We start from the raw sequence: 22,255 nt of genomic DNA on the forward strand, positions 1-22,255 counted from the left end.
ATCTATATCTTTTACCTTTTGCATAATAAGTATGTACTTTTGAGGCAGCAAGATACAACATAAAGTTATTTTTTTAATTTTTATTTATTTATTTTTTTAAAGCTTGTTTCTTTTTTTTTTTAATGTTTTTTATTTATTTCTAGGAGACAGAGAGAGAGAGAGACAGCGTGAGCAGGGGAGGGTCAGAGAGAGAGGGAGTCACAGACTGAAACAGGCTCCAGGCTCTGAGCTGGCAGTCAGCACAGAGTCCAACGTGGGGCTCGAACCCACGAACCGTGAGATCATGACCTAAGCGAAAGTCGGATGCTTAACTGACTAAGCCACCCAGGCGCCCCTAAAGTTATTTTTTTTAAATGCTTTAAAATATCCATAGTTTCCTGGTCTCATAAAAATACTCATAACCCATGTTAGCTAGTATTTCATTATAGCTTCTCAGGGGCTTATTTTCATCCTCTTTGTGATGAAACCTACCTAGCTAACAGGGAGGTATGGGAGCTTAAAAACCTGAGAGTTACTCTGGGCTGCCTATCTTCTGACAAGGAGCCCTGGAAATATCACAAACTCTCATATCTATAAAGAGTTTACAGCTATCTTAGTCATTACTTTACTGGATCTTCCAATGGCCCTGAGAGGCTGACAATGACCCCCATTTTATAGACTTTGAATCTGAGGATTGCAAAGGTGAAGTGACTATCATACAGAAGGTTAGATTTAGAAGTTAGCAAGATGATTTCATACTACATACTCAGCATCCCACAGTTAGTAACAAAGGCAAAACTTTGGCTTGGACCCAGGTGCTCATTCTAATGGCAGCAATCAAAGTAGCCATCTATTCTAAGTTGTCAAGTATATCACTTGAGTAGTCACTCTAAGTAGTCAAGAATAGCTTTTCTTCTTCAGGAGACTGCAGACCAAGCCCTTGATAGGCCATGACTGGGCCAGCATAATGGGGGTGCTGGAGGCTAAAGTCTATCTATGCTCACCTTTGGCAGCAGTCAGCATGGTGGAGGCCAGTTCACACTGCTGTGATTCCAAGTGTCCAAGCGTGAACCAGCGAGGATAACGGCTGGGCACCACAGATACCATATGATGAGGGTGAGAAGTGTCTCCTGTAGAAGTTGAGCTTTCTAGAACAGGTAACCTAGAAGATCCAGGGAGAGTCATCAGCCACCATCCAGACCTTTACCATTCTGAGCCACCTTAGAGAAATTTGTTCTTTGCTCGGGAGGAACTGGGCAGGAAAGGGTTAACTAAGAGCTTTAAAGGTTTTAAAACTTAGGGGCACCTGAGTGGCTCAGTTGGTTAAGCATCCAACTTTGGCTCAGGTCACAATCTCATGGTTCATGGGTTTGAGCTCTGCATTGGGCTCTGTGCTGACTGTGTAGAGTCTGCTTGGGATTCTCGCTCTCTCTGCCCCTCCTTGCTCCTCCCTCTCAAAATAAATAAATAAACTTTTTCAAAAAAGGCCTTAAAACATAGAATACTTTACTGTAAGTGAGTTGAGTGCGTGGGCACATGTAGAACTCAAGCTGAATACTCCTTATTGCAAGTGGATTTAAAAAGCAGTTCAAAAGCCCTAAGCTTGCTGTTCTAAAGTCTTGGTGTGAAAACACTTAATTTTACTTCCTTCAGATGCTTCTGATGACCTATGCCTGGGAACCATGATTCATTTGAGCTATGGAAGGGGTTAAACTTATTATCAGTCTTCCTAATGGGTTCCAGAACAATGATACTCAGGTCTTGGGTATTCCCTATCTATTAAAAACTCAGGGGCTTTCTCAGACAACCCACCAAGAGTACATCCAGGGAGCCAAATGGGTCACCAGCAAGGCATTCCAAATGGGAATCCTATATCATATGAAAGTGCCTGAGCCATTTTAGGGTAGGTTTGGTCCATATTTTTAGGTCCAATAGAATAGACAGAGGGTAAGAGAAGAAAATGAAGTAAACAAAGAAAAAGCACAGTGGAAACTTCTTTGATGAAGGCAACTGGGCTGGGAAAGGGCTACCTACCTCATGGCACGTAAGGCTAATTTATAGGACAGGTCTGGATCATGAGGCAGCAGAGCTGAGAATAAATACTTGGCAAAGGTATGCATGGGAACACTCTCTCGGTGAATGACTTCTCCTAAACCACTGAAGGGGCCCCCTGCAGGAAGAAGATGAGGCGGCCAGTTATTTATCTGCATGCTTCTAATTTGCCAACCTGGACTTGGGCTGTAGGATCTTGCACATGTTTGCTAGCCATGGGAACTTTCACTTAAAAAAATGTTTCTATACAGTGCTCTGTTGGAGAGGGGAACCTAGACAGACTCTAGGTTCCCCACAGAGTAAGACGCTGTGACAAAAGTCCTTTTCTACTTACCTTCCAGTAGTGAGATACACTGTTTCTGCAGTGTTTTCACTAGCTCATCGTCCAGCTGTAGCTCCTGAAGTCGACTTAGGAGCTGCTCCTCATTACGGCACACCTTGTCCTGTGCGTAGAGGCCTTCAGGCATCACCCTCTGTTGACCCATCCCCATCAGCGCAACTTCCAGGGCCAATGACAGGTAGGACTCATGGCTGTTTGGGCAGCCTGTAGCCACAGGTACATGCTGGTACACAGGGGGTCTGCTTTCATTCATATCTAAAGGCAATAGGGGACCAGATGGCCTTTAGGTCAGTTCTGTGGATTTTTCTGCTCCTTTCTCCCTCCCACTCTGGAATACAGTTAAATTAGCAGATAGCACCGGGAAACTGAACCAGAACCCCAGAGCAGTAAGGGAAATATACTGAAAAAAGATTATACAGAGCCACAAAGATTCTCACCTCCTTCCCAATATGTGAAGTGGCTAGACCAGTTGGGGAAGAAGATTTTATATTACTCTTTTGCTAACACATTATGTAATACCACAATTATCTGGTTTTGTGTCTGTCTCTTTTACTAGAGTGTGAACACCTTAAAGAGAAGAACTTTAACTTATTGCCCTATGCATCTCCAGGGCATAGCATATGGAAGGACTTAAGTATATGTTAGTGGTGAATAAATCCCAAGTGCCATTTCAGGTTTTCAAGATGTAAATGTCATTGTGTAGATGAAAGAGACCAGAGATGATGATTTCCTTTCAGGGAATTAGAGGAAAGATAAGGGCAGCTCTAGCTTGGGCCACTGCTTGTATCTTTACCCAAAGAAATCCAAATCCATCCAGTTAGACTATTACTTTCGTAACACTGGCAACTTCTGTGTTATTACTTTATATATTCTACTTCTTGGCTCCTAGTTTCAGAAAAAGAGCAAAGGTTTAAAGTCTTTTACAGGTTTAAAGTCTTGGTTTCTTTTCTTTATCTCTCTACTCATCTGGTAAGTATTTATGGAAAACTTAAATGAGACATATTGCACTAAGTGCTGGGATCACAAAGACAAATAAGTCATAATTTCTGCTTTCAAGAAGCTAAAGTCTAGTAAGATAATTACTTGTAAACAAATTGTAATGCAGTGAGCTAAATAGTATAGTGGATGTATGTATACAATATAGTGATGGCATAAAGAAAAGAAAAACCAGTTCTGTTTCTGGTCCTTGCTACCTTGAGACTGCTAAGTTTCTTCCCTTCTAGTTCTCATTGGTAAAATTGGTAGGTAACCATCACGAGGAAGAAAGTTCAAAGGAAATACGAGTACTATGAAGTTGCAAGGGTTACACTCTTCTTGTTGGAAGCTTTTTTTTCACTTCAAGACTGCTCTGTGACTTGGCCTCAGCCTCCTGAAATCCCTCTCACTCTTCTATTTCCTTTGGATCATTCTCTTTAGGCATTCATGGTATTAAAAGTTAGAAGAGCATGGGGACGCCTGGGTGGCTTGTTCGGTTAAGCTTCTGACTTCGGCTCTGGTCATGATCTCACAGTTCATGAGTTCAAACCCTCCATTGGGTTCTGTGCTGATAGCTTGGAGCCTGGAGGCCGGTTTGGATTCTGTGTCTCTCTCTCTCTGCCTCTCCCCTGCTCATGCTCTGTCGCTCAAAAATAAATAAATGTTAAAAAAAAAAAAAAAAAAAAGAAGTGAGAGGAGCAAAGGAAGGCTGGCCAGGTAAATGGGAGAATAGGACAGGGCCAGTCCACTGGGTGGGAAAGTAAGATGGGAAAGAGAGGAAGCCCAATGCAACCAGTCAGGGCAAGTCCAATTTGGAAAAAAGAAAAAGGGCTGCAGAAATGGAGAACAGAGTCTGGCAGGGAAAAGAGGGCTACCAAGGGCAGTTTTAGCTCTCCTCAGGCTGACCCCGGTACCTGACACTTCCAGATAGCCATCATCGTTCAGACGGCAGGCCTCAGTCAAAGTGAGAAACAGGCAGCCAATGGGATCCAGTGGATGGCCCACCCAACCTTCCAGGTTTGTGATGGTTGTGGTTCCTCTCTGTAACAGTTCTGGAAATAAGCAGATCCAAATTTTAGAAAGTGATGGAGACACACAGCTCTCTGTCCCTGCTGAGTCTCCTTATTAGTCTCTTTCAGGCACTGGCCCTGAGACTTAAAGAAAAACTTCCCTCATTGTCTTGCCTTGGATTCATAGTATTGGTCACAAGTTTATCAGCCAGATGTAAGGTCTTGAGGTCTGCATTTAGGTTTCTCACTGATAGTACAAATATATAAACAAAGTTTTACAGTTTAAAAAAGTCATCTTAACCAGGCCTTCCAACTACCCTGTGAGGGAGGCAGACCAGCATTATTATTCCCATTTTGCAGATTAAAAAACCTGAGATTCATAGAGGCAAAGTCAGGCATTCCACACAGCAAGTAGAAAAACATGAAATTCCATGAAACTGCCACTCCATGAAACTTTACAAAAATAAAATAGTAAGCCTTGTAGCCCCTAAGGATCCTTATCAGCCCCAGCCTAAGGAGTTAAGATGGCCCCTTATCACTATACCTTTCTTCTGATGCTTGTAGATTTCCAGCTGCCGTTGCTGCTGCAACCTCAGAGTATTGATAATGGCCACTGTGAGTCTGAGAGCCTCTTTTGGATAACCATGGGAACGCAGGGCATCAACCCGAGCACAGGCTGTAGGCACATGCTCTACCAGGTGAAGAAAATATTTTGGTTGGGTTAGATTTTTCAATCAGGAAAATTCCTATTTGACAAAGGGAGTTTGTGTTTTGCTCAGTTCCTAAAATTCAACTGATATCTACTGTGTACCAAGACCTATGTTTTATCTTTTAAGAATATAATTGAGTAAGTCACAGGCACTACCTTCAGAGAGCTACCATGCAGCCTCAGTATAGTGGTATGACCTAGAACGGAATGCACAGCTAGGATAATAAAATGTAGGTACCTCTTTGTGAAGTTGTACTACAGGAACCCAATGGAAGTAGCAACTAACTGCCTAAAGGGAAAGGCCTTATTCATTTATTAATCCTACATTTCCTGAGAACCTATTATATGCCAGCTAGTTTGCCAAGAAAAGTTAGTAAAAAGGTGAATAAAAAATTGTCACTTCCTCAATGACCTCACAAATGATACACCAACAGATCATTATAAAAGTTAAAAATAAATGACATGATTGAGAAAAAATATTTGAGCTGTACTTTGTGGTACTAGCAAGATTTTAAATAGGTAGAAAAACAGGGAAAGGCATTTCTAGCAAAAGGAACATATAGGCAAACAACATAAGCAAAGGTATATAAATAAAAACACACAAAAAAATTCTATACAGCATGTTCCAAGTATGGCAAATCGTTCTTTGCAGAGTTAGGTTATGTGGCTACAGACAGCTTGGAAATGCAGAGTCTGGGGTGTCAAGAGCTCTGAATGCCATATTAAGGAGTTTGGATTTACCTTGAGGATAACAGAGGAGTATCAAAGGCTTATAAATGGGCAAGTGATTATAATGAGATTAATGGTTCATTTTGTGATTTCTTTTAAAGATAACATTGAAAATTATAGAAATAATTGCAGAAAATTTGAAAAAACAGATAAGCAAAATATAAAATAAAAATCAGACATAGCCATTGTTTTTAGTTTTGTGTATATGTATGCGTGTGTATATATATACAGGGGATGATATTTATTGTTTTATAACTGAGTTTTTCTACTGAGTAACATATTGTAAAATATTTCTATATCATAAAATATATTTCTATAACATTAAAAATGCTTATATATAATTTCTCTGAATATATGTACACTGTCCCTTGAGCCAATCAATCTCCTACTGTTGGACATTTGGATTGTTTCCAATTTTTCTCATCTATACATTATTTATATCCATGCTCTAATAAAACCTCTAGCTTTACAAACATTCTTAGTTTATTATAGCTCAGGAAAAGTTCCTAGATGTAGAATTCCTGGATCAAACGGTATGAATGTATTTAAACAGCTTTTGATCAGTGTTACTGAAATACCCTTCAGATGGGCTACAAGCATTTATATTCCTACCAGTAGGAAAAGAGAGTAACTATCTCCATGAAACCTTTCCCACACCATAAACTAATTATCTTTATTTTAAAAATCTCTGGGGCGCCTGGGTGGTTCAGTTGGTTAAGCATCTGAATATTGGTTTCAGTCAGGTCATGATCTCACAGTTTGTGAGTCTGAGCCCCACATTGGGCTCTGCATTGACTATGGAGCATGCTTGGGATTCTCTGCCCCTCCCCTGCTTGTTCTCTCTGTCTCTCTGAAAATAAAGAAATAAAATTTAAAAAGGTCTCTGACCATTCAACAATCAAAAAATGGTAATTCAGTTTTGTTTTGATTTTCATCTTTGTTTACTGATGAAGTGCATATATTTTCACATTCTTGTTAGATTTATGTTTTAAAGTGTTGGATCAAAGAGGAAAGATGACCAAAGGAGACTTCGGGTAGTGGTCCACAGGGAGTTTGGCCAAGGCTTTCAAGAGAGAGATAGGGACATATATGCATATTCAGAAAGATCTTGAGAAAGACAAAGATAAAGGGTGAAGGATAAAGATAGGGAATTGGGAGAAGATATAAAAATGTATGTCATTGTTGTAAGACTCAGAAAATGAGAATTTTAAAAAAAAGTGTCTGTTTTGAAATGGGCATCCTATCCATGTGTAGCAACATGGATGGACCTTGAGGGTGTTATGCTGAGCGAAATAAGTCAGGCAGAGAAGGACAAATATCATATGTTTGCACGTATAGGAGGATTAGGAGGAACTTGACGGAGGAACAAGGGGGAGAAGAAGGGCAGAAAAGGTGGGGGAAAGGGAGAGAGGCAAACCATGAGAGACTCTTGAATGCTGACAAAAACTGAGGACTGATGGATGTGGGGGGGAGGGGGAGATGGGCATGGAGGTGGGCACTTTGGGGATGAGCACTGAGTGTTATGTGGAAACTAATTTGACAATAAACTATTTGTAAAAAAAAAAAAAAAAAAAAAAGAAATGGGCATCCTATGATAAAGTCAAGAAGAGACTGACAAGACAGCCAGAGGAAGGTTTAAACCCACAATGGATCAGGTCTGTTCCTTTATGATGAAGGAGGGAAGGAAAGGTAGAAAGGAGGAAAGGAAGACAGCTTGGTAACAAATGCAGGTAACACCTTAGATACTATCATAGGGTAATTTAAGTTTCAAAGTTAGTGCCTTTTTAGCAAAACATATTAATTTCAGAGTAGATTATACTGTTCTCAGCAAATGTTGACTAAGAGCTTATGAACTGAAGTTTAATGGTTTTATTAGTACTCTTTGAGATTTACTGACTCCTTTCCTTTCCTAAAACTCAGGAAACAGAATACCAATTCCTCTTTTTGAAGTCACTATGCCTCAGCTAAGCATACATGCAAACGGCTGAGTCTTCACATAAATACCCTGAGTCCCTAATTAAGGCCCCAAAAGATCTGTCTAAATTGTAGTTGTGTTGCCAGCACCTATGCAGTTCTGGCCTGGCAGGAGTTAAGACTTGGCTCTGAAATTCTCACAGGAGAGGTACACTTACCAAGCCAAAGTGGCTGGCCTTGGGAATTAAACAGTAGTCTCTCGCTTTCCTGCTGGCAGGCAGGAGCTGTATATATATCGCTGCTTATTATTCGCTGTAAATGGCTGTCCTGCCAATGTAATTCACGGCCCTCGATGGCTCTAGTGAACACTGTTCGTCTTGGTCTGGATAAGGAGTCTGGGGAAAGAAAGAAATGCAGCAGTTCAATGACAGACAATCTGAAGTTCTAATTCTTATATGTCTTCATCAGAGTGGGAGGATGAGAAGAATAGTTTGTGGTTGGTGAGAGCAGCCATTCTACCATCTGTCTAGTTGCTGTCTCTTTCTTGGATAGCCCTTAATTTGCCTGTCCTCTATGGGAAGAACTTTTCTACAGAAATCTATGGCTGTCTTTCTACCTCTGCAGAAGACCAATTTCTCCTAGGACCAACAGCCACATGAAAGAGAGGGACTGTGGTGCCCGGCTGCTCAATTACAAGGACACAAACCGCTTCTATAGAAATCAGAATAAGAGAGAAGTAGTTAGGTAATCTCCCTGGGCAATTTATAACCTGTCTCATTTACAGCATGACCCTTATCAGACTAAGGACTTACATGTAATTGATATTAAAAGCTGAAAAAGAGCTGAAGCCCCGTGTATTCTGGTCCCTTTATCATACTATTATCTATAGGCTTACAGCCTTGTTCTCTAATATGAAAAACTGATGCTGACAAGACTAATTAACATGGAATCTTACTATGCCATATCTCTTCAGGAAAAGGGTTGCAAGGAAACCAAAACAGCTTAGGATGGTATATAGGAAGACCACGTGAAAGACACACTGTCACAAATTGTGTGGATATCGAAGGATTCATAGCAATTACATTTAAGGAAATAAATACACCATAAAGGATTATTTAATTGACTCTCTGCCAAATTAGGGGCAGATGTAATTATTTTGGGATCAAGGGTTAAAGTACTATGCAGGTATTTCCAGAAGCCCAAATGAGGGGGTATATCCACTGAGCCTGTGCAAAAAATCTGGGAGGGAAAGCCAGAGGATTCAGAATGAACATGAAAGAAATGAACATATTTATTCACTAAGCAAAGTCCTTAGAACATAGTAGTTTCTTCAGAATTTGATATATCCCAGAGAGTATGGGATTGGATGATTAAATTAGAATAGCACTGACCGTATCTACTGAAATGTCTTCTCTTTCATGTTGTCCCTCAGTAGAAGCACAATGTACCTTCTACTGGCTACAGTCTAAGCACCTCTCTTCCTGAACTGAGACTCTACCTTGGGTCTGCTCAGCTCACAATGGGGATTAGGCTCCCAATATTCATTAAGTCTGCAAACAATAAGTGCCTACTACATGGCAGGTACTTGTTCCAGGTGCTAAGGATATATAAAGTCCCTGTCTTTATGGGACTTCATTTTTTTTTAAGTTCATTTATTTATTTTGAGAGAGAGAGAGAGAGCACAAGCAAGGGAAGAACAGAGTGTGAGGGAGAGAATACCAAGTAGGCTCTGCCCTGATGCAGGGCTCAGTCCCATGCACTGTGAGATCATAACCTGAGCCAAAATCAAGAGTTGTACGCTTAACCAACTGAGCCACCCAGGCACTGCAGGCCTTTACATTTAAGTGGACAGAGACAGTTAAATAAACATATAGTGTATCAGATATATCAGACGGTTATGAGTGCTATGGAAAAGACTAAAGCAGGATTAAGTAGAAAGGCAAGCTAGTGTTGGGTGGGGGTTATTGTTTTAAATTGAAAAAAAAATCTTTATCTGTTTTTGAGAGAGAGAGAGAGAGAACACGGCGTGGGAGGAGAGGCAGAGAGAGGGAGACACAGAATCTGAAGTGGGCTCTAGGCTCTGAGCTGTCAGTACAGAGCCCGATGTGGGGCTCAAACCCATGAACTGTGAGATCATGACCTGAGCCGAAGTCAGACATTTAACCAACTGAGCCACCAAGGCACCCTTATTTTTTTTTTTTTTATACAGAATGATCTCTAATAAGAACAGAAACCTTGGGGCACATGGGTGGCTCAGTCAGTTAAGTGCCTGACTTTGGCTCAGGTCATGATCTCATGGTTCATGGGTTCGAGCTCCACATTGGGTTCTGTCCTGTCAGCTCAGAGCCTGGAGCTGCTTTCAGATTCTGTGTCTCCCTCCCTCTCTGCCCCTCCCCCGCTCATATTCTGTCTCTCTGTCTCAAAACTAAACTATAAAAAATTAAAAAAAAATAAAAAAGAACAGAAACCTCAAGGAACTGAAGAGCAAACCTTAGACATAACTAAGGGAAGAGTATTCCAGGCAAAAGTAATAGCAAATGCTAAATCCTGATGTGGGGGCATATGTGGAATGTTTGAGAGCAGCGAGGAGTAAGTGTATTTAGAATAGAATGAGTAAGCAGGGAAATCATAGCAGATGAGGTAAGAGAGATACTAGCAAGCCAGATCACGGAAGGCCTTACAGGCCATAAGTGAAAGATGAGAAGCCACTAGAGGGCTCTGAACTGCTGAAGGTATATAGTACGGCCCACTTTTTAAAAGGATAATTAGTGTAGACACTTATAATTGTTATCTCTTCCTGATGGATAGACCCTGTAATTATTATTATCCCTTGTTACTGCCTTTACTTTAAAGTTTGTCTGATATGAGTATAGCGACTGCTACTCCAGCTTTCTTTTGACTTCCAGTAGCATGATAGATATTTCTCCATCCTCTTACTTTCAATCTGAAGGTGTTCTCAGGTCTAAAATGAGTCTCTTGTAGACAGAAAATAGATGGATTTTGTTTTTTTATCCATTCTGCTACCCTATGTCTTTTGATTGGAGCATTTAGTCCATTTACATTCAGTGTTATTATTGAAAAATATGGGTTTAGAATCATTGTGTTCCCTTAGGATTCATGCTTGTGGTGTCTCTGGTATCTTGTGTTCCTTGCAACATTTCCCTCATACAGTCCCCTTTAGGATTTCTTGTAGGGCTGGTTTAGTGGTGAAGAATTCTTTCAATTTTTGTTTAAATGGAAAGACTTTTATCTCTCCTTCTATTCTGAATGACAGGCTTGCTGGATAGAGGATTCTTGGCTGCATACTTTTTCTGTTCATCACATTGAAGATCTCCTGCCATTCTTTTCTGGCCTGCCAAGTTTCAGTAGACAGGTCTGTAACTACTCTGATAGGTCTCCCTTATGTTAGGGCCCTTTTATCCCTAGCTGCTTTCAGAATCCTCTCTTTGTCCTTATATTTTGCCAGTTTCACTATGATATGTCATGCAGAAGACTGATTCAAGTTACATCTAAGGGGAGTTCTCTGTGCCTCTTGGATTTCAATGTCTGTTTCCTTCCCCAGATTGGGGAAGTTTTCAGCTATAATTTGTCCAAGTACTCCTTCAGCACTTTCCCTCTCTCTTCTTCTTATGGAATTCCTATGATACGGATATTGTTCTGAAAAACAAATAATCCAGTGAAGAAATGGGCAGAAGACATGAACAGACACTTCTCCAAAGAGGACATCCAGATGGCCAACAGACACATGAAACGATGCTCAGCGTCCCTTATCATCAGGGAAAATACAAATCAAAACCACACTGAGATACCACCGCACGCTGGTCAGAGTGGCTAAAATGAACAAATGAGGAGACTACAGATGCTAGTGAGGATGTGGAGAAACGGGCACCCTCCTACACTGTTGGTGGGAATGTAAACTCGTGCAGCCCCTCTGGAAACCAGTGTGGAGGTTCCTCAAAAAATTAACAATAGAACTCCCCTATGACCCAGCAATAGCACTGCTAGGAATTTATTAAATTTATCAGAAGCACTGATACATAAAAGCACATGTACCCCAGTGTTCATAGCAGCACTTTCAATAATAGCCAAATCATGGAACGAGCCTAAGTGTCCATCAACTGACAAATGGATCAAGAAGACGTGGTTTATCTACACAATGGATTACTACATGGCAATGAGAAAGAATGAAATCTGGCCATTTGTAGCAATGTGGATGGAACTTGAGGGTGTTAGGCCGAGTGAAATAAGTCAGGCAGAGAAAGACAGATATCATATGCTTCCATTTATAGGAGGATTAGGAGAAACTTAATGGAGGATCATGGGGGAGGAGAAGGGGAAAAACATTTGGGAAGAGGGAGAGAGGCAAACCATGAGAGACTCTTGAATACTGAAAACAAACTCAGGGCTGATGGGAGGGGGAGAAGGGAAGGGGAGTGATGGGCATGGAGGAGGGTACTTGCTGGGATGAGCACTGGGTGTTATATGGAATCCAACTTGACAATAAACTATGAAAGAAAAAAGTAAAAAACTAAAACTAAAAAAAAAAAAAGGATAATTGGAGAATAGTATGCAATAACATAAGCAATATTGAGAACAGACCATAAGGTAGAAGGGCAGAAGCAGGAGGAGCAGTTAAGAAGTCCATCCAATAATTTGTGAAAGATGATGGCAACTTGGCCAGAGTAATAAGCAGTAGAAATAAGAATATATAGATTCTGGATATATTCTGAAGGTAAAGGCAATAGGCTTTGCTCGTGGAATAGATCTGGAGTGAGAGAGAAAAAAAAATCAAGAAGGGCTCCATGGTTTTTAATGTGGATTTACCATATATGGAGATAGGGAAGACTATAGGAGGAACAGGTTTGGGTGGGACTGAATAGGTAAGAAATCCTACTGAGATGGCTACTAATATCAAAGTGGAGATATTGAAAAGGCTGTTGAACATACAAGTCTAGAGTTGTTGAGAGGAAAAATCTGGTCAAGGAGATACAAATCTGGGAGTTGTTGGTATACAGATGATTATTAAAACAATGCAATCACCAGGAGTATGTATACAGAGAGTAGTTGTTTGATGACTGAACCCTACACACTCTAACATTTTAGGTTAGGAAGTGGGGAGGAGACAGTAAAGGAGACTGAGAAGGAGGAACCAATGAAGTAAGAGCAGAACCAAGAGTAGTATCTTGGAAATAAGATGAAAAATGTGTTCTGATGAGAAAGTAAACAATTGTAACAAATACTACTGACAGGTCAAGCAAGATTATGACCAAAAATCAACCACTAGATTTGGCCATGGTTAACAACAGTGACCCATACAAGAGCAGTTTCAGTAGTGGAGGATGAAAGCTGACTAGAGGGAGTTCAAGGGAGAATATGAGCAGAAGTAGAGATATAAATATATACTATTCTTTTAAAATAATTTTGTTCCTTCTACTACTTATTTCTACTACCTCAGAGAAACAGGATGGTAGTCAGAGAAGCACGTGGGAACAACATGAGTGTGTTCTGTGTTTTGTTTTGTTCTGTTTTGTTTTGTCATAAGAGAGAAAGCAATGTATTTGTATACTCTCATAGGAATAATCCACAAAAAACTGTGAAGCCGGTGAAAGAGGAGATAATTCCTGAATTGATATCCTGGATAAAAAAGATGAAATAGATACTTGAGAATAAGTAGAGGGCTTAGACTTAGAAGCACAACTAAAAACAGGGGAAGAAGATGACGTTGGTCACAGACAGAGGCAGATGAGAAACTCTTGGAAGTTCTCTTGTGATTGCTCCTATACTTTCAGTGAATGAGAAGCAAGGCTATCAGCTGAATGTGAGGAAGAGGGGAGTTGGGGAGTGGGAGATATAGTTTTCAGGAAAAGATGGCATGAAACAGTAATTTAAAAGAGTGAAATAAGCATAGATTAGGGAAATGTGGTGGATGTCTGGACAGTACTATGAACCCATTTGAAATCACTAGTCATAAAGTAAAACCAGTGACTATACTTATGTTTCTCTTCATTATGTTCAGCTATGTGGGTGTGAGCACTGAGGAATTAGAGAGTTAGACTTAGCTACTAAAGTTAGTGTTTTGCTCTATGAACAAAATAAAGGGAAAAAGGAGATTGAATATGTATGTGCAGGAGTAATTATAATGATGCACCAAGGAATCTAACCTGGATAAGGAGGAAAACGAGGCTACCAGGAAAATGAATATGTGGCAGGATCAAAATTCCTAGTGAGTTAAAGAATTATTGAAACTGGGATACTAGAGGGGCGCCTGGGTGGCTTAGTCGGTTGAGCGTCCGACTTTCGCTTAGGTCATGATCTCGCGGTTAGTGGGTTCGAGCCCCACATCGGGCTCTGTGATGACTGCCAGCTCAGAGCCTGGAGCCTATTTAAGAGTCTGTGTCTCCCTCTCTCTCTGACCCTCCCCTGCTCATGCTGTCTCTCTCTCTCTCCTAGAAATTAAAAAAAAAGAAACTGGGATACTAGAGAAAATAAACTAGCAAGACTGATGATGGTAATTAGAGCTGCCTGAAATTTAGATTATGAAGAAGGTATAGTTATTGGTAATGACAAGGCTTAGGGTATGATCTTGGGTTGGCATGGCTCAATTATGGTGGTAGACAAGACTACTAAAAGAAAGGAGGTCAAAGAATTGAGAGACTAGAATATTGGAAGGGTCATCTGTGCGGCTTCTGAAATCATCAAGAATTCCAATATAAGTGGTGACAGAGAGCAGAGAACAGCCAAAAATCTTCAAGGAATCAAGGGGACTGACTCAGAGGTCTACAAATGACCCAAATCAGAAGGGTAGCAGATAGCATATTTTGATGACATTAACTTTAAAGCTGGCGGGTATTTTGGGAAGAAGGAAAGGATAATGATATAGAAATGGCAATGAAGAATAAGTGGGATCCCTATTGGGGAGCCTGGGTGGCTCAGTCAGTTAAGCGTCCGACTTCAGCTCACGTCGTGATCTCACAGTTTGTGGGTTCGAGCCCCACATCAGGCTCTGTGCTGATGGCTCAGAGCCTGTTTCAGATTCTGTGTCTCCCTCTCTCTCTGCCCCTTCCACACTCATTCTCTGTCTCTCAAAACTGAATAAATGCTAAAAAAAAAATTAAGAATAAATGGGATCCCTATTGATCCATTAGGTGAAAAGACATGAGAGCTAAATCAGCCACAACTTAAGAAGACTGCAGAAGAAGCAATATTCTGAGAATCAGTAACAACAAATAACCTATTTGATAAGGAAGAAGCTGCCAAAATGGAGGCAGGTCTTTACAAGTATTTGATTCTCTATGACAATCTAAAGCCAATACTAAAGGGATGGTGTGTTGTGGAGGTTAGATGGTGTGAGTAAAGCGTAGCTTAAAGAAATGGCAAAACTGTAGCCTTTTCACCTCTTGTTACCTTAGTTGCCATGAATATACTTACAATCAGTTATGAGACACTAGATAAAACCTGGCAAGAACAATTTAAATTATTTTCTCCTTGATATTAAAAATATCAGATTTATCACTTAAAATAGAAGTGACCCACATGTAAAATCATTGTGTGAAAAAAATCCCCTACCAATAAAGGTTCCCAATGGACAAAAGAGCAATCAGTTGCCAACAGCAAATAGCTTGAGTTAGATGAACTAAAAACTGATGTGAATACTGATGCTCAGTGATTTCATAGGCCAATGGGCTCAAAAGGTAGAGGGTACAGTATCACTGTACTGGATTTGTCTTAAAAGGGGCCAAGAGTCTTAGCAGTAATTTGGGAAGATAATCCATCCTAGCTATCTGCTATACAAAAACATTTGAGGAAAACAGAAAAGTAAGAAAAACAATTGTCAGGACATCTTAAAACCTGTGTTTTGCAGGCCTTCCATTCTACTCTTCAGGTAGGTCTTCTGAGCTAAAACCAACCCCAACTGAGGCCAAGATCCTTTAGTCATAATGAACTTAAAAGGTAAAGAGGATTCATGCAGAGGACTCTAGGAATTTATGCTGGGCACTGTAAGGACACTTTAGATATGGAAAAAGACAGCATGTCTTTTTGACATCTACAATGTCAAAGATAAAAGTTTACCCTTATTTAAGGATTGGTATTCAAGACAAACAAAAGGATAGGCTTTTCTTATTGAGGATGACAATACTGACAGACAACTGTCCAGCCACCTTTTTTCTAGCACTTTACCCTCCCACCTTTGGGAGCTCCAGGCACAAAGACTGTAGAAGGATATATGGCTCACCTGGGCTGTGACTGGCATTCTGGGGAAGTGCATTGGTGATGTTGGGCAACTCATGCCCATAGTTCCCATCCTCCAGGGGACAGACATCCAGGTCACTCCACCTCTGCAGTTGTTGCAGCCAACAGGATTTTTCTTCCAGTTTGCAGTGTGGGTTTAAAATGATGCATACCCATAAGGCCCCTGGAAAATAAAGCAACCAACATTCTTGATATCCTCTGATGTATGTTAAGTTTTACTTTTTCAGTCTATTCTTCTCTTCCATTTTTAGTGGTAGGAAAAGTTTCCAAAACATCAGCTTTTCTAAATATAAAAAATCAAATCTGTTGGGGCACCTGGGTGGCTCAGTTGGTTGAGCATCTAACCTTTTTTTTTAATAATTTTTTTAAAAGTTATTTATTTTGAGAGAGGCAGAGACAGCACAAATGGGGGAGGGGCAGAGAGAGAAGGGGAGAGAGAGAATTGCAAGCATGCTCCATGCTGGTAGGAGTGTCTGACTCTTGATTTTGGCGTAGGTCATGATCTCATCTCAGAATTGTGAGATCAAGCCCTGTGTCAGACTCCAGGCTGTGCCTGGAGCCTACTTAGGGTTCTCTCTCCCACTCCCTCTGCCCCTCCCCAGCTCACACACACGCTCTCTCTCAAAAACAAAACAAAACAAAACAAATCTGCTAAAGTTTTTAGAAATGGCTTATTTTTCCTTCTCAAAGCTTCCTTAAATATCCTTCCTGGATATCTGGATGTGTGCCTATAATGATGAACAAAACAGATTTTGGCTTGAATTCTGAGCTCAGATTTGCAGTCCAACATATATTTATTGAGAGTTTTCTATGTTTGAGGCTTTTTCTCCTACTGGTGATAAGACATTGTTCTAACCCTTGAAGAGCTGACTAATGGGGGAAATAGATAGATACACATAATGTCATTTGAATATGATAAGTGTTAAGATAAAGATATGGGTACAACAGCAACATAGAGGAAGGGCACTTAGCACAAGGGCAGGGATCAGAAGGGAGTGCTCAGAAAAGGTTTCAGTTTTTGGTTAGTTGACCTTGGACTTTCTGAAATTCATATCCCTCAACTGTAAAACTGAGAGCATAAAAATAACTACCTTTTTTTTTTTTTAAAAAAAAAAAAAAGCTTATTTATTTTAGAGAGAGAGAGAGAGGAAATAGAGGATCATGCAGGAGAGGGGCAGAGAGAGAGGAAGATAGAGGATCCTAAGCGGGCTCTGCATGACAGTAGAGAACCTGACTCGGGGTTTGAACCCATGAACTGTGAGATTATGATCTGAGCCAAAGTCAGACGCTCAACCAACTGAACCACCCTGGTGCCCCAAAACAACTACTTTGTAGGGATTTATGAGAAAAATTGAAATAAGATTTGTAAAAGGCCTAGCATATTACTTGGGACATAGAAGAATTTTAGTATTTCCTTTTTTCAAGAAAAATGGTTTATTTCAGTTTGGATTTTGATACTGTTGATCAACTGTGATGCCTTAAAACTATTACATTCTTGGATCTTCTCTGTTACTGTAGCAGACTATCACATATTCTATATAGTCTATGAGTACTGTTTTTCTGACCATATTACCTTCTTTTCAAGCAAATCTGCTTCTTTTCAAGGTTGGCTATGACTGAGCTAGATATATTCTCAATGTCAAATCAGCAATAAGCCTGGCTGCAAAGTGTCTTAAGTTAAATGTTTATGATAAACATCCTTTGGGATGAAACTATATCTGTGCACAGAGGTACTGTGAAACACTATTTCAAGGTCCTTCAAACTCAAATAGGAATGGTTTAAAGGCCATTTTTAGCCTCAATTTCAGATAATACCTGAAGATGGTGAAAATTCATTTCTATGGGTTCAGTTTTAAAAACCGACCATGAAATAAAAACTATACTATGTAATATAATAGTTTTATATTATGATGACTCTCAAGGGAATTATAGTTAGGATTTACCCAAATAATAATTATAATAAAGCATGGTAAATGCTATCATAGACATACATAAAATCCTATAAGAATATACATGATGGAACAATGAATTCTGCATTTGGGGTCAGGAGAAGTTATAGAAAGAAAAGGACATTTAAGTTTGAAGAATAAACATGAATTAATTCTGGTTAAAGCTAACCACTGTTTCCTTCTGAAACCTCACTAAAATGAAAGTAAAGGGATAAAAACAGGTGTAAGCTCACACAGACACAGAGGATGGGAGAGATAAAAGAGAACAGCCATAAAATTTTAGAATCTGGAAAGTGGATGAGTGATAGCTGACTTAGCAGAACAGACAAAATTGAAACCTCCATTGGCAGTCAGGAAAGCCCAGAAGCAGACAGATTCATGCCATAGAACCCTGCTGAAAGTGGGGCTGAAACTAGTAAAATTGGTTGGAAGTTTGTCAAAGGTCTCAGCATCCCAGAGTTCCTCCTCTAGTCAAGGTAGCTGACTGCCTGCTCCTTCCCTCTCCTGGAAGAAGGCCAGAGCTTTATTCATTGGGAAGGTTGATTCAGAGAGGCTCTGGATTGAAACTACTACTCACAGTCGAGGGGGCGGGGGTTTCCATACTAAAAACTGAGGGATTAAGTCAATACACATTGAACAAATGGACACCCCCCTGACCCAACCCTCTTTCCCCACGTGGTTCTAAGAAAACTGTGACAGGCTTATAAACCAGAGACAAGAGATTGGAGAATTCATCTCTGGAAACAAATCAGCCCAAAGGGGAAAAAACAAAGCAGATAACTAAAAAAAACCCAACCAGATCATCCTCAGTTACACACACACACACACACACACACACACACACACACACAGAACTTCCTTTTAGCTTTTGAGTGTTACTCTTAAATAGGAATGGACAGCTAAGAAATGTTAGATATATGAGGAAAGCACCTGACTTGAAGGACAGAGAGCAAAAGCAAACAGAAAGAAGAAAAACTTGGAGGAAATACAAAAAAGGCAGAGAAGAGAAAACTTAAAGAAATAAAAAAACGGCATTGATATCAGCAAAGTGAGAAGATACTGCATCTAAGAAAAAAGTGCAGGACACAGCAATAACAAAAATGGGTTCTTGAAAATTAAACCTATGATGACAAAAAAACAGATTAAAAATTAGTAAGATGTTTGAAAGATAAAACTGAGGAAACCACCTAGAAGATAAAAGACAAAAAATGAAAACAAAAACATACCATAACAATGAAAGAAAAAATAAAATTAGAGGATCAATCTCCATTTAGTATGTTCAGTCATAAAAAATAATTTAATGTAGCAATTTTACTATCTGTTTAGAGACATCCCTTCTGGAACCCTCTATTTTCTTATTCCCAATCTAGACTGTTAGTCCTCTAAGCCTGTTGCATAGTAACCTAGAAGCTAATATCCAAATAACAGAAATAGCTCCAGACAAAAAGAGAAAGAAAAGGGTGAGGAAATTTAAAAAAAAATTTTTTTTTCAAGAAAACCTATTACACTAAAGGATTCAGGTTTCCCAGCTGAGAAGGCTTAGTGAGTATTAAGCAGATTAGGTTTTTTATTTTTAAAATTTTATTTATTTATTTTTAAATAGGCTTCATGCCCAGTGCAGAGCCCAATACAGGGTTTGAACTCACGACCCTGAGATCAAGACCTGAGCTGAGATCAAGAGTCAGAAGCTTAACCAACTAAGCCCCCTAGGTGTCCCCAGATTAGATTTTTTAAAAGTTTATTTATTTATATTTTTAGTAATCTCTACACCCAACGCAAGGCTCAAACACACAATACAGGTTAAGAGTCACATGCTCTACTGACTGAGCCAGCCAGGCACCCAAGCAGATAAGATTTTTGAAAAATTTAGTGGGCGCCTGGGTGGCTCAGTCTTTTGGGTATCTGATTTTTGATTTTGCCTTAGGTCATGATCTCATGATTGTGAGATGGAGTCCTGCATCGGGCTCTGCGCTGAGCATGGAGCCTGCTTGGAAGTCTCTCTCTCAAATTAAAAAAAAAAAAAAAAAAAAAGTAGGAGAAGGCCATCAGAAAAAACACAACATTTTCCTGAATGAGAATGGCCTGGTACCTCACAACAGTAAGGGGAAGCTAGAGGACAATGGAGATATGTCTTCAAAATTCTAAGGGAAAAGAATAAGATTTCCAACCTAGAATTACACACCCAATCAAAGTATCACTCAAAAGAGAGTAAAATCCAGACACTCAGCAATGCAAAATTTATCAACTATCTCCCACCCTGTCTGAGGAAGCTACTGGAAAATGTACTCAACCAAAGCAAGAAGTAAATCCACAGAGGGGAAGATGTTGGATCCAGAAAACAGGGGGTCTAACATAGGAGAAAGGAAAAGGGAAGTCCTAGAATGATAGTGAAGAGCAGTATCTGCATGATTATTCTGTAGCAGGTTTAGAGAGCAAACAATCTAAACCAGGGATAGGAAAATAAATGGTTCCAGAAGAAATGTCTCTAATAAGATAATAAAATTGATAATTATTTGATGTGACCAAATATACTGTATGAAGATTTTAAATTACTGGTAGACAATTCAGGGGTAAATTAATATAACAACAGAAAAATCTGCAACCTCCCGAATAGTCAAACAACAAACAAAAAAAGTAATTATTAATTCCTCAAAGAATTCTTACTCAACACATCTCTGGAGGCAAGGGAAACAAAATAAAAACTGAACTACTGGGACCTCATCAAAATAAAAAGCTTCTGCACAGTGAAGGAAACAATCAGCAAAACTAAAAGGCAACAGACGGAATGGAATCAGGCATTTGCAAGTGACATATCAGATAAAGGGTTAGTATCCAAAATATATAAAGAACTTATAAAACTCAACATGCATAAAACAAATGGGCAAAAGACACAAATAGACACTTCTCCAAAGAAGACATCCAGATGGCCAACAGACACATGAAAAATTGCTCAACATCACTCATCATCAGGGAAATACAAATCAAAACCACAATGAGATACTACTTCACACCTGTTAGAATGGCTAACATTAACAACTCAGGCAACAACAGAAGTTGGCAAGGATCTGAGAGAAAGGGTCTCTTTTCCACTGCTGGTGGGAATGTGAACTGGTGCAGCCACTCTGGAAAACAGTATGGAGGTTTCTCAAAAAATTAAAAACAGAACTACCCTATGACCCAGCAATTGCACTACTAGGTATTTATCCAAAGGATACAAAAATGCTGATTCAAAGAGGCACATGCACCCCAATGTTTATTGCAGTGCTATCAACAATATTATGTTAAGAGCCTAAATGTCCATCCATCGACTGATGAATGGATAAAGAAGATATGGTGTCTGTATATATATATGCCTATATACACATGGAATGTTACTTGGAAATCAAAATGAAGGAAATCTTGCCATTTGCAACAATGTGGATAAAACTAGAGTGTATTATGCTAAGCAAAATAAGTCAGAGAAAGACAAATATCATATGATTTCACTCACCTATGGAATTTAAGATACACAACAGATGAACACAGGGGAAAAGAAAGAAAAATAAGATAAAAACAGAGGAGGGAAACTATAAGTGACTCTTAAATACAGAGAACAAACCGAGGATTGCTGGATAGGCGGTGGGTGGGGGATGGATTACATGGGTGATGAGTATTAAGGAGGGCACTTGCTGGGATGAGCACTGGGTGTTATTATTTTTTTATTAAAAATTTTTAATGCTTATGTTTTTAAAATGTTTTTGTTTAGTGTTGAGAGAGAGATAGAGACAGCATGAGCAGGGGAGGGTCAGAGACAGAGGGAGAACACAGAATCCGAAGTAGACTCCAGGCTCTGAGCTGTCAGCACAGAGCCCAAGTGGGGCTTAAACCCACAAACTGTGAGATCATGACTTGAGCTGAAGTCAGACGTTTAACTGACTGAGCCACCCAGGTGCCCTGAGCACTGGGTATTATATGAAAGTAATGAACCACTGGGTTCTACTCCTGAAACCAATACTATACTGTATGTTAATTAAGGTGAATTTAAAACAACAACAACTATGGTGAGATAACACTTCACACCTGTTAGAATGGCTAAAATTGAAAACAAGAAACAACAGATGTTGTTGAGCATGTGGAAAAAGGGGAATCCTCTTGCACTGTTGATGGGAATGCAAAGTGATACGGCCCTGTGGAAAACAGTATGGAGGTTCCTCAGAAAGTTACAATAGAACTACTCTATGATCCAGCAATTGCATTATTAGGTATTTACCCAAAGGATACAAGAATACTAATTCAAAGGGATACATGCACCCCAATGTTTATATAGCAGCATTGTCAACAATAGCCAAATTATGGAAACAGCCCAAGT

The 22,255-nt window shown here is 39.7% G+C and overlaps 1 protein-coding gene across 1 annotated transcript in view; it reads right to left on the reverse strand.

Annotated features, from left to right (window-relative positions):
- Window positions 1-22,255, reverse strand: part of ZSWIM5 (zinc finger SWIM-type containing 5) — a 66,689-nt gene that overhangs the window by 24,787 nt on the left and 19,647 nt on the right. The window contains exons 4-10 of the mRNA XM_039238630.1: window positions 15,942-16,121; window positions 7,927-8,103; window positions 4,901-5,047; window positions 4,261-4,398; window positions 2,366-2,626; window positions 2,014-2,149; window positions 984-1,141 (exon numbers count right to left, since the gene is read on the reverse strand). Coding sequence (XP_039094561.1) covers window positions 984-1,141; window positions 2,014-2,149; window positions 2,366-2,626; window positions 4,261-4,398; window positions 4,901-5,047; window positions 7,927-8,103; window positions 15,942-16,121 — 1,197 coding nt within the window. The remainder of the gene's footprint in view (window positions 1-983; window positions 1,142-2,013; window positions 2,150-2,365; window positions 2,627-4,260; window positions 4,399-4,900; window positions 5,048-7,926; window positions 8,104-15,941; window positions 16,122-22,255) is intronic.

Source organism: Hyaena hyaena, unplaced genomic scaffold (assembly GCF_003009895.1).
Source record: "Hyaena hyaena isolate Hyena2069 unplaced genomic scaffold, ASM300989v1 scaffold_144, whole genome shotgun sequence".
Lineage (NCBI taxonomy): Eukaryota > Metazoa > Chordata > Mammalia > Carnivora > Hyaenidae > Hyaena > Hyaena hyaena.